At 40.5% G+C, this 13,434-nt stretch overlaps 1 protein-coding gene across 6 annotated transcripts in view; it reads right to left on the bottom strand.

Annotated features, from left to right (window-relative positions):
* Synpr (synaptoporin) overlaps window positions 1-13,434 on the bottom strand; it is a 350,940-nt gene that overhangs the window by 61,186 nt on the left and 276,320 nt on the right. For all 6 annotated transcript variants that reach the window (XM_021182224.3, XM_085828359.1, XM_029468702.1 and 3 more), the window contains one exon: window positions 735-933. In XM_021182224.3, the coding sequence (XP_021037883.1) occupies window positions 735-933 (199 nt within the window). The remainder of the gene's footprint in view (window positions 1-734; window positions 934-13,434) is intronic.

Here is a 13,434-nt window from a genome sequence, read left to right on the forward strand (position 1 = left end):
TAGATATTTTGTTATCAGAACAAAAAGGTAACTAACATAATTATTAAGAGAAAAAAGCAAATAAGACATTTTTAGATGCAGATCATTTCAGAAAAATTGACTTTTAAGTAAATATAGCTGTAAATTGTGAAATATATTTATTTTCCTCTTTAGGTACATACATGGTTATACATGGTCATATCAGGATAAGTAACATGTAAGGCTATATTGATTTCACCAATTTGAGTCATTGAACCACTTTCAAAGAGAACGGAATGGTTGGTGGGGTGAGTAAGGGTGTGATGGGGAGAGTGGAGAGTACTGGGGTGGTGGGAGGAGAGAGGTTCAATTTAACTAGTTTGTTGCTCAGGCTACCATATAATAAGGAAACAATGCATTGCAGAAAAAGCAAAACCATGGCTACTGAAAATAGTGGCTGCCTAACTCCATAATACTGGAACTATAAGGTCACATCAGGCCTCACTGTTCTTTCTGGGTCTCATGGGCTTCCTAGCCTTCGTTTGTTCTGTTTTCAAAATGATTTCTACCAGATCTTGTGCTACGTTCCCATCCCAGGGCTCAGAAATCAGTAGGCATTGTGTTTTCTATTGTAGATGCAAGAGATCTGGATGATATCAACTATGATTGCCTTTCACACTCCAGCCTCACAGGCACAGATGACTCCAAAGCCCTTCTGGCACTTGCCAAAGAAGGTATAAGGGACAGAAATTATTTCAAAAAAGACAGCAACTTACAATGAGTGGGCCCCGGTTGTTTTCGCGGTACTTGTTCTGGAAGAAAATGTACACGACCGTGGCAGCCAGGGAGTAGAGAAAGGCGAACACAGCCACGGTGACAAAGAATTCTGCTGAGGATGAGGAGTCTCCAACCAATGCCAGCTTCTGCTGTTCCTTTCCCTCACAGGTGGGCACTTCAAAGGTCACCTGTTGCAGCCTGAAACCATCAGAGGCAAGAAGACAATTGACATTGTAGAAGTTGAAATGCCCACTGTCACATCTGCTAACACTATCCACCAGGAAACATCCAGTGAAGAATTTGTAAGTCTTATTTACAGATTCTAGCTTGACCTATGGAAATGAATACCACAGAGATGGTAATTCATCCTGCAGAGGTGAGAAGGGGAGAGAGACTCTGAAATAAGCCCAGCCTTCTGCTGAGACTTAAGAAAGTGGCCCAGTAAGCCTTGGGTCCCTTCTGTGTTTCCAGCCCCTTTCCTCAGTGTGTTAGGGCCCACCCTTCTGCTCCACACATAACCTGCCTAACCTGCTGCAGTTATAATCTTTCTGTGAATTTTCCATGGACTTTTCTACCTGTGCTTGCCCACCAAGTTGCAATAATCACAACCTCCCTGGGAACCTCCTGCTAACTACTCACTATTGTGCTTTCTTTCCTTTTGACATTTTATTGTACTTCTTTTTAAAAAAAATATTTGGAATTATAATATAATTACACTTCTTCCCACATTTTGAATCTCATCAAGCTGCTTCATAACATTTGTGGTGTTTGTTACTGGTAAAGCTATTTAGATGATTATGCTTGTCTGTTGTTTGTTTTTCCTATCAGTATTGCTTCCTCAGTAGGGACTACCAGTCTCTGTGCAAGTGTGGATTTGGGTTCTTTTTTCTGTATACCCTAAAGCTGGCTTTCATTAGGCATTTGGTACATGAATAAGTGAATGGACGGTCTTCATTCTGCCAGGTCCTAACTTGAACCCTTGAGAGGTTTAGGTTGTAAGCTCCCCAAGGAGAGCATTTCACACAGCATAGTAGTCCATTATAGAGACCAATGAAATGCTTAAGCAACACTTTCAACTATAGCCACCCAAAGAAGTCATATTACACAAATATTTTAAGGGTGTGAGCTGGAAGAAAGTGGTGACTCTAATATGTTACAGGAACTAAGATTCTTCAGAAATGTGTTACAGCTTTGATGGGAAATGTATTCAGGCAGTCAGGAGCCAAAGAATGCAAAGTCACTGCACAACACACCTCACACAAGAGATTTACTGGAAGGAAAAATACAGAAGAGCCATTGCCTCTCTTGGGCAAGAAGCAGCAGAGAACTGAGCATAGCACAGGGCTTGTATAAGGTTTTTTGAGGAAGTGGGTCAGAGCTCTCTAGATTGACCTGGGATCTGAGGGATTATATGGTCTGATATTGTGGCAAATTCAGGGATTGGTGAGATTAGTTTTTTTCTTGTAGGACAGGTCCTGGCCAATTTCCCATCTTCAGGGGCTGGGAAGGCTGCTACAGTCATTACAAAACAGCAAATACTTGGTGGGGCCTGAATGCTGGCACTCCTCAGGCAGGGGCCTGGCACATGTGCCTTGAGTGGTTACAAAGTTCCAAAGTTAGGAAGTTTACAAAAGGAATGTCTGACCACTCAGGTTGAGTTGGCAGTGCATCAGCAATAATGCAGACACTTGTAAGTCAGCATTAATGAAGCTTGTCAGTGGCACCTGAGTTTCACTGGGGAACCTACATGTAGAAGTAACAGTGTCTCTGCAGTCATTGCCAACCCTTATTTAGCTTTTCCTACTAAGCTAAATGTAAATAACCCCTTTGAAAGTGTCCACAGTGTATGCATTCCACCAGTTTATACAGTAACACTAATCATGAAATAATACCAATAGCGACAGAGCTAGCATGATGAAACACTTTTGTTTTGAATACATTATTTAACTTAATATCTACAACAAACTCTAGAATGTGGGTTCGTTTTTTGCACTTCACCACTTAGAGATAAAGAAATGCAAATTTAGACTGATCACATAATTTGTCTTGAAACACCCAGATAGTTTTTGTGGGCAAGGGTTTAAATTCATGTCTGACTCCAAAGTCTTTTTAAATTATCTATATCAACTTGTTTATGCTAGCTAAACAAGGCATCAAGCAGGATAAATGTTATCGGAATGAGTCCCAAGGGCCACTGTCATTAGAATTTTCAGGAACACCTCCCAGACATACCAAAAGATCTAGAAGTGAAGTTGCATTTGTAGCAGGAGGAGGGAAATCATTAAGCTGGACATTTCATAAAGACACATTCTTTTTAGAAATGATTTATTTATTTTTTATTTTATGTACATTGGTGTTCTGCTTGTATTTATGTCTGTATGAGGGTGTCAGAATTACAGACAGTTGTAAGATGCCATATGGGTGCTGGGAATTGAACCTGGGTCTTTTGGAAGAGCAGCCAGCACTCTATACTGGCTGAGTCATTTCTCCAGTCCAAGAAACACTCTTTTTACTTTAATTCATGACTTAGGGAACAGTTTGCATGATCCACTTGATTTCATGGAACGACTTTTTCCCTTAACAGACAGGTTAAGTTACAGTGTGGCACAGGCATCAGGAACAGGAGTTCTGGTGATTGGGTCAGATTTTCTTTAATTACCTGCTCTTTGGGAATGCTAGGGAAATGAACTAGACTGAAACATTTACCATATTAATTCTGAAGCAGATAGCCTCATAGTATGATTTACCTTTCTTCCCTCTCTTTAATCTGTCATTCATTGAACATGCTTTTGATAAGCAACTCTGTTTTACACAGTGAGTGGGTGCTGGGCATGGAATGGGAAATGAGAGGGAATGGTTGGTTTCTGCTCTGGGTGAAGTTCAGTGTTACTAACCCTGAAGGAAGGTGAGTTTCTCAGGGGAATCCTAGCCTATGGTGGGCATAGGAAAGTCAAGGGATGTTTCCTTCTGGAATGTACCTTTAAGCAACAGCTTCAGAAATGACCAGAAATTGTCCAGATCAAAAACACTAAGAAGGAAAAATGAGATCCTACTTAATGTCAATGCAGTGGTTAATCTCCAAAAAGATTATAAGGGCAGCAAACGATGACAGGATATAGGAAATTATTCAGTACTGGAGGAAATGTAGCCTGCCACTTTCGAAAGGTGTAGCAGTTCTTTAACTGGAAAAATTGAGCTATCAGAGGTTCCAGCAACCTTACTCCTAAATATGTATGCAAGAGAAATTATAACATATGTTCACCCAGAAACTAGCATAAGAATATTCATGCATCATTTTTCTTAATAGGGAAAATGGAAACAACCCAAATGTCCATAAGCTTATAAATGGATAAAACATGGTATGGAATAGAACATTACTTGTCAATAAAAGTAATATGTAAGGAGCCGTCCTCACATTCGCCATTATAAGATGGCACTGACACCTGTGTTCTAAGTAGTAAACAAACCATCTGCACATGCGCTGGGGTAGTTTCCCACCCCATGTGCTCTGCCTTTCCCGTGACGACAACTCTGGCTGATGGGCTGCAGCCAATCAGGGAGTGACACGTCCGAGGCGGAGGACAGTCCTCCATAAAAGGGAGGGGGCTCCGCCATCTCTCTCTCTGGCTCTCTTCTCCACTGGCTCCTGATGGGGTAAGCAATAAAGCTTGTGCCGCAGAAGATTCCGGTTGCCCTGAGTGTGTTCTTACCAGGGGGAACAAAAGCGGCGGGCAACAGTAATAAAGTTCTTATGCTTGATATGCCATAGAGAAACCGTGAAAGAAGTCATGTGTAAAAAAGTCAAATACTATATGCTTTCATTTGTACAAAACATTCAGAATAAACAAATCCATGCAGTCAAATCCCAGCTTCATGTTTTACTGTAGCTGGCAGTGGGAGACTCTGGCATGGTGACTAAGTGTCTCAAAATTTCTTTGGGGGGGTGATGAAACAGTTTTGGGATCAAGTGTTGTGATAGGCACACACCATCCAGCCATGGAGAGACTAATATTAACACACTGTACACTTTGATTTGAGTGGGGGCAGTGGCTCAGCGTTCAGCAGTACTTGCTGCCCTTGCAGAAGATTAAAGTTTGGTCCACAGCACCCACAAAGCGGCTCACAACCCTCAGTACTTCCAATTCTAGGGAACACACTGACCTCTTTTGGCCTCTGAGGGCACCAGGCATCCATGTGTTATACAGACATACATGGAGTTGAAACACATAGATACAAAACTAAAATAAAGATAATAACAAAAATGGTCAATATCATGGTAAGTGAATTAAAATTTAAAAATGTTACAAAATAGAAATGAACATGTGTCAAACCTTTGCATAAGTAATAGCTCAACACACTGAGGGAATGCAGTGTGGGTGGGAATGCAGTGTAGATGAGAATGTATTGTAGGTTGGGAATGCATTGTGGGTTGGGAATGCAGTATGTGTGAATAAGCGGTGTGTGTTTGTGTGACTGCAGTGTGGTGTGTGTGTGTGTGTGTGTGTGTGAATGCAGTATGGGTGGGGATGTAGTTTGGGTGGGGAAGCAGTGTGAGTGGGTATAAAGTGTGACTGGGAATGTAATATGTGTGTGAATGCAGTATGGGTGGGAATACAGTGTGGGTGGGAATTCAGTGTGAGTAGGAATGCAGTGTGTATGTAGAAAACTGTTAGATGGTGAGGAAGGAGATGGATGGTGCTTAAAGAGGAGAGACATCCAGAAACCTCCACTTGGGGTGGGGTTAGGGCTATGAGAATCATGTTATAGATTTTGGCTTTAACTTGAACATTAGCGATATTTTCTTAGATAAACAGTATGTAAAACAAACCCAAACCACACCATCAGCAAAATCCATGTTCCCTAATACCACTATTTGGATATATGCCAGCATGTCCTCCAAGATCAGCATGTGTCTGTCAAGCCTATTCCTGCTACTCAAGTATAGCATCTGGGGCATGTTAGCAGAGGCCAGAGCTTTGGAAGAAGGAGATGACAGAATCAACATTGCTTTCTGAACCTTCTGTTGAATAACTCTATCTCAATTACTAATTCATCAGGTTCATTTAACAGAATTGATAACTGTGCCCATATGTATAAAGAAATAAAATCAAAATTCAACCTCTACTGTACCTATCAATGTCAATGATAGATGGTGGAGTGTTAGGCTCATCAGCTGTTCACTGATGTGAAATGAGGGGAACGAGAAATGGAAGTGGAATTCTAGATGAGTACTTGATCTGAAAAAAGGAGTGAAGATAATTTATGAAGGATAATGTCAGCTAAGAGTTGTTACAGCAGACTTCATCCATGCATTTGAACATTGTGTGATGATCGTTGGTTAGGTTCTTTTGTCAGTTTGACACAAACTAGAGTCATATGGAAGAAGGAATCTCAGTTGAGACTATGCCTCCATCAGCTTGGCCTATAGGCAAATCTGTATGGCATTCTAAAAATGGTTGATGGGGGAAAGCTCATCCCACTGGAAGTGGTACAAACCTGGGACAGTCTGAGAGAGCCTTGGGAAGCAAGCTGGTAAGCAATTTTCTGCTAATGGTTTTTGTTCCAGTTCCGGCCACCAGGTTCCTAACTGAGTTCCTTCCCTGTGTGTGTATGTGTGTGTGTGTATACAAACATGTATGCACACAAGTATGTATGTATGTACATCTTCATCTTCATGTGTATTGTTGCAGAAGAAGAGAGGTTACACTCAACATATATTTTGTAGCTGCAGTAATTTTATGAGCAAACATCATTAATTTAGAAGCTAAACAAGGGTCAAAAGCTGTTCATTGGAGATAGAGCATGCCTGCTGAGAATCTGGAAGCTGCTGGGTCTACCTCTGATCTTGTGTGAAGGAGTGAGGAAGCAATTGCTGAGGTTGCAGAAGGCACTAAATTCAATTTGTTGATTTCAAATGTACAGTTCCCTCATTCCCTTCTTGGTTGACCTGACCCAATCAAGGGGTAATTGAATTCTGCTGGGTTTTATTGCATTTTGTCAATAAAAGACTTCCATTTTAGAGTAGTCTTTCCTTAAAAAATTACCAGTACACCCACAGAACCATTTAAAACAGACCATGGTTCTCCAGTTAAAGTAAAGCCATGTGTGCAAAGTTTTGAGTTTTGTTCAGAAGGACAGAAAGAATATTAAATGAAACTATCTCTTCAGTGTCTGGAGAAGGGCAAGCTGGTATTGCTTTATTAATAACTGTGTTTGTGGGATGGGGAAATGGCTCAGTGGATAAGGCTGTTGCCATGCAAATATGAGGGCCAGAGTTCAGATCAACAACACTCACACAAAATACTGGGCTCTGGCTCCAACTGAAAGATTCTTCCTCAAAAAATGGTGAAGAGTAATTGTAGAAGACTCCTAATCAATCTTGGGCTACACTTGCATATGTATAAACTTACATATACACCTGACACATGCACCCAGCTTGTGCACCCTACGTGTGAATATATATGCAAAAATATATGCATGTGGCATGTATGTACACATAAAATGACAGTATTTGTAATAATAAACAGTGACATTCTCCACATCCAGTATGCTTTATTCTGGACTTGTGTCTCACTTAGGTCTCTTCGCAAAGCATTGTTATGATCTCTATTGTACAAATGGGGAAGCTGAGTCTTGAAGTATTTAGTGAGCTAGCAGGAGCTCATGTGTCTCCTGGACAGCCCAGATGATTCTCCAACGCAAGTAATAAAAATGAGACCATTGAATAACATATGCCAGTTTCTGACTCTGCATGAAAGCTTAAAGGAAACTTAAATTTCAAGCTGAATGCTTATGTTAAAATAAGCAAGGTAGCTGGCCAAAGTAGCTCATCCAATGGCAAAAGTCTCATCTAATAGAGTTTACATGGAGTAGGATTCTAAGACACTATTCATTCTGCTACTACATTGAAGTGTGTGGATTACATAATATATACCTAGCCATGGTAGCTGGAACTCTGCATATCGACCAAAACAACATCACAAAAAACTTCCCAGCAACCAAATCTTACTAGGGTTTATAATAAATAATAAATGATCTGAAATCCTAAGAGACTGGTTCAGTATAGAAAGTGTAATGTTCAGCACAGGCCTAGCTCTAGGTAGCAATGTGGTGTCATGGTTCTGTGATAAGGCATTTGAGTTCACTGAAGTGTGTTTCAGCAGGTTGGGCACGGACAGGTCTAAGATCCTACCAATCCATGCGTGAGTGCCTTAGTGGAAGACAAAGCCACACTCCAAGGGCTACAGCCCAGGGCAAAGTGGAAGGAGGAAGTCAGGCTGCTATAACCTAGAGCCAGGGTGACAGAGGCCCAGTGACAGATCACAGTGCTCCCACTGTTCTTTGGCTTGATACTTGACTACTTTTACCTCTTAGGATAGGTGCTCTGCTTTGCTGCTCTTTGTTTGGTTTTGTTTTTCCTTTATCTCCCTAGCTTGCAAGGTTTTGTTTTTAGAAGACTTTTTCTTTCCTCTTGCCAGCCAGATTTGTGTATGTGTATGATGAGACATTTCTGTTGCATTTGCATACACAGACATACATCATCTTACTCAGCTAATGATTCACTTCATAAGTTACTACCACCACAGAGGTCACATAGCTCCTTGACATATTACATCTCTATTCTTTCTCCCAAGCATTTCTCTCCCACTCACAGACAGTAGAGTTGGACCTCAGTCATTTGGGAAGATTAGTCAGAAATCTTTATGCTAACATAAAGAAGAACCCAGACTCCCTTTGAGTTATTTTCCCTTGTTCCAGAGTCCATTTCTAAGTTTTAAACCGCTGCACTCCACAGGATGCTCAACTCCATTCATTCAGGGGGATGCAGGGAACACATGTACCCGTCATTAGAGGCACTAGGACAGAGAGTCAATGACTTCTAGGAAACGGAATGGAGATGGTCTAGAAGGTTGGGAAGGACAAACCTCTCCCTGCCACCTTAGATTTTATTATTGTGTCTAAAGGATTGCATGTTGTTCTGCTATTTAGGAAGCTGCTACCAATAGATGCCAATCTCCAGTGGACATTAATTGAGTCCAAAATATGCCAGACCCAGTGCCAGATCCTTTATACATTATTTTATGTAAATCTGAAGCGTTTATATCAACGTTCAGATTGTCACATATTCCCTTTACTGAAAAATGAGGAGACTTACTGATATGATTGTCTCATGAGAGTTTGGCGACTGTGGTCTTCTCAATATAGCTCTAAAGACAGAGATTGAAATGATGCTGTTTACACCTAAAAAGGCCTTATTTTTATGCTGTGATCATATTCTGGGGAAACTGACTCTTTCTAAGAGTCTTTCACTGGGATGGAAATGGCAGGAGAATTCAGTCAAGTTTGAGCCCAGACCTTGGAAATTTGCCCACTGTGAAAAGAACTGAAAATGCTCCAGCAACTGGGCTCATGTAGCCTAAGATAGAAGAATCTCTCCTCATCTCATAAGGGATGCAAATCACATATCTGTGTGCAAGGTTCCCTCATTGGAAATTGACATGAAGACCAGTTTACCAAGAGAACTTCTAGGAAAAAGAGTTTATGCCAGGCTCTCTGCATTGTCAAAGCAGGCAGAACATGAAGCAGCTCAATGCCAACTCCCCTCTAGAAGAGTCGCAGGTTGAGGTTCCCACTGAGGTCAAAAACCATGACATTGAGATGATGACCTTAAGCGAACCTGCTTGTCTTCAACAGCAAGTTCAGCTTCTTCACCTTCATGGCATGGCTTAGGCAGATAGAATCAGATTAGCATATGGTTTGTCCCTAACCTTGATTAAATGCAAAGCAGTCTGATCCCCAAGGTTTGTAACAAGAGTATGTATTCACTAGAAACTAGTTTTTCAAGGAGAAAAAGAGTAAAAGACAAAATGCTCTTCAACACAGTAGGGATGCTTGTCCCAGATTCACTTATGCAAGAACTGTGTTCCTGTTTATTGTCACTGTAGAAGGAACTTTCTGTTACCTTTTGTCCTCCCACAGGAAACTGAAAGAGATGTTGGAAAATGTAATCAAGGTTACTGCATACAATACTCTTTTCTGCATGATTAATTGCATTTGTACATGTGAGGCTAGGAAAACTGTCCCACTTCCCAGCTCCCAGAACAGAGAGCCCACCTTTTCATCAAAAGATATTGTGTTGGTAACAAAGAACTCTATTTTACTATCCAATACACATACACTAACACACACACACACACACACATTCATGAATTTATAGACATACACATTTCTGCATTTGCATTGTTTAGAGAGAAATTTTAAAATCAAAACAGAAGCCTGCATGTGATTAAAAAGGAATGGTTCTGCAGAGGCAGGGGCATGACCAGGAGTTGCACTGAGAACAATAAAGCTACAAAAACCTTATATGACTCACAATGAGGCACTGCTGAGCTCACCAGCTATGACTTATTTGTTTTGATTTCTTCAAATAGAATCTGAGTAATAGAAAATTCAGATGACCTTTCTATTGCCAAAGTAAATAGATAATAAGGCTACCCATTTATCTGATGTAAAAAATCCATCTTTTGTTGTTCCTGTCTGGTACTCTACCCAAGTAAACTGTGAGGAAAAAATAGTTCCAGAGAGGTTTAAAAAGAATCTTAGATGTTCAGCTGAAAACTGAATATATTCTCATTTTATTTGCTTGGTAAATAAAGGTTTTTTGAGTAAATGATCCAACAAGTTTGATTAAAATGTATTCATAACACTCAAAAATATAATGCTGTAATGAGGAAGCATGCAGAGTCTATCATCTGACATTTTATTTAAATCACGTAAAATGATTTGATTTTGTGAAAAGTACAGATATATTTAAAGAAAAAAGTACAATGATTCATTCCCAATGATCAACCTAAGATATTAAATACAAGGGGTCATTAACCTACCTGTGTGTTTATGTGCACGTCTGTGGCTGAGTGTGACCTACCTGTGTGTTTATGTGCACGTCTGTGGCTGAGTGCGACCTACCTGTGTGTTTATGTGCACGTCTGTGGCTGAGTGCAACCTACCTGTGTGTTTATGTGAAAGTCTGTGGCTGAGTGCGCAGCCAGAGGTGACTCTTGGGTGTCATCCTCAGGAACACCAGCTACCTTGTTTTGAGACAGGGTCTCTCACTTGTCCAGAACTTGTCAGTTTGGCCAGGTTGGCTGGTCAGTGGGCTCCAGGGATTGGCCTGTCTCTGCCCCACCCCTTCAGGAATCTGCCTGTCTTTGCCTAGTGCTGGAGTTACAAATAAATGTCACCAAGCCTAGCTTTTCCACAGGAGTTCTGAGGACTGATCTCAAGTCTATATACTTTTATTACATAATGATATGACCAAAACATACCTTACTTTTAAAGAAAGTTGTATCATATTTTAATAGTTATATGGGTATGTATAAATATGATGTATTTCATGATATTTCATGATGATTATCATGTTGTAAGGGTGTTCTTTAGAGAGTTACATAATGAAGATTATATAACAGTTCCACAAATGATTCATTGGTGAATATTTTGAGTATTTCATACTAATTTCTCAGATTGATGCCATGTAATTATTGATATATCAGATTGTCAGAAAGTTTCTAAGTCCCCAAAATGCTTAAAACCTTTGTCATTTTGATGACTGATGTACAATGGAAATAAGAACTATATTTTAAAGAGTTCACATTTGTGGTATTTCATTGCAATCTTTCACCGTACCACTATTAGCCTCATTTACTCTAATCCCAGGGTTCACATGGGGACAAGATTCAAGCACCAGTCTAGTCAATGACATGTTATTTCCAAAACACCAGTGCACTTCCAACCCTTAGACACAGGGTGTTGGCTTTCATTTTCTACCCATTGTAAAGTTATATTTTTGAAAAATTTCCATCAACTTGAAGGGCTATGGAAATAATCTCTATTAGCCATTAGCCTATGACAAATGCCCTGTCTCTTTTGTTTGCTCATTTGCTCATTTGCTTTGGAGCTGAGACTCAAACCCAGAGTCCTATGTGCTCTAGCACCATTACATCATCCAAAGCCCCTTTCTTCATCATTGAAGCCTTTGATGTTCTCTGAAGAAAGAGATGTACCAGCCTCTCAATGTCTTTCCATTAGGGCGAGGTATGTTTATGGGAACAGTGTAATTCATGACTAGAGATCCTATTAATGTTTAATATGTAAAATACTGTAATTCTAAATAAAATGGTAAGCATTGTTAATATAGTTGATTTTCAAAATCCAAATGCTTTTGTAAAGTTTCAAAGGCCTAGATATCCTCTATCATTCAGGGTTGTACCCAAAACAATTTTACATAGCTCACAAGAAAATTCTGAATTATTTTGCCTATTTCTTTGCTATAGTCACACCCACTAGTTTTTTTTCTTTTCCTAGAAAATAATACACCCACTCTCAAAACATCCGATGCCCTTGAACCTTCCATATCCAGCTTTCTGCCTTTGTTCAGGTCTCAGCTCAAATGTATCCCTATCTGAGAGCTCTCTTTTGATCACCCAGGCTAAAGAACACTCCAGTCTACCATCCAGCTCCATGACATCTATTGCCCTATCTCTGTCTGAGTATAACCTACTGATTGTGAATATGTGTTTTGCTTTTCTCTCGCACTAGACTGAGAGCAGTACACAAGAACATGGATCCTGTTTTGTACATCTTTATTACTGAGAATCTAGTCATTTTAGCTTGTAGTAAATAGTCAATAAACATTTGTTAAGAGAGGGAGGAAGGAAAGAAGGGAGGGAGTTCATTAGATTCTTAAAAGGTCTATCTGTCTGGAAGTAAATCCTGATCTTGTAGAAAGTAGTGTCTATATGTTCTACCAAGAGAAAGCAGGATTTGGAAGTGAAGCGACTTGGTGAGTCATACAGCGAAAGATGCACACTCTCAGCTTCCTGCTGTGGGTTCACTGGATTCCTGCCACTACATCTCCCCATTCAGAGAAATCCCTACTGGTCCAGAGAGAAGACACAAGCCCAAGAAGTAGAAGGTGGAACCCCCCTCTCAGCTGGTGACACTTCGAGAGAAGCTCCTTAGGAACCTGCTCTTCAGACTTCCTCAGTGATGTAAGCCCATGGACGCTGCAGTCTCCCTGCCATCACACTGGGCATTATGCTAAGTGTTACAGATTTTATCATTAGCAACATGGAGATGATTTCTTCTATCAGAGTTTTGTTCTAAGGCGAGGAGGTACCTGGATGATCTAGTCCAAAAGACAGCAGTCAATGTTAGGAGGGAGACTTTATAGGGCATAAGCCAGTCTAGGAGTCCCCCAGGAGACCTTAACTTTAGTTGAAGTGTAGAGCAAAGTTTCGTGTCAAGTATGAGAGTGTGAGGAACTGTTTTAGTTGACACTAAACTTTGCTCTAAAATTCAACTAAATATCAGGTCCTCTGAGTGGAGGACCCTAGGCTGGCTTAAGCCCTATAAAGTCTCCATCCTAACACTGACTGCTCTGGGCCTGGAGTAAAGTATGTGAAGTCCATGTTAGGAAAGGGAGCCTGGGTTTCCATAGAAAAATTGTCATTGTTGATAACTGTAACAGAGATGGTGATTGGGTATTGTTACCGGCTTTTGTGATAGCCACTGTGCTCTGTGCCCCCCGAATGCTGAACTCTCTACATCCCTATGACAGCCATGAGAAGACAATCACTGTTATCCTTATTCTACAAATGAGAACACTTGATGCTGAGCACACAGGAAGCTGACAACACTCAT

Source organism: Mus caroli, unplaced genomic scaffold (genome assembly GCF_978045245.1).
Source record: "Mus caroli unplaced genomic scaffold, Mus_caroli_1 scaffold_12, whole genome shotgun sequence".
Lineage (NCBI taxonomy): Eukaryota > Metazoa > Chordata > Mammalia > Rodentia > Muridae > Mus > Mus caroli.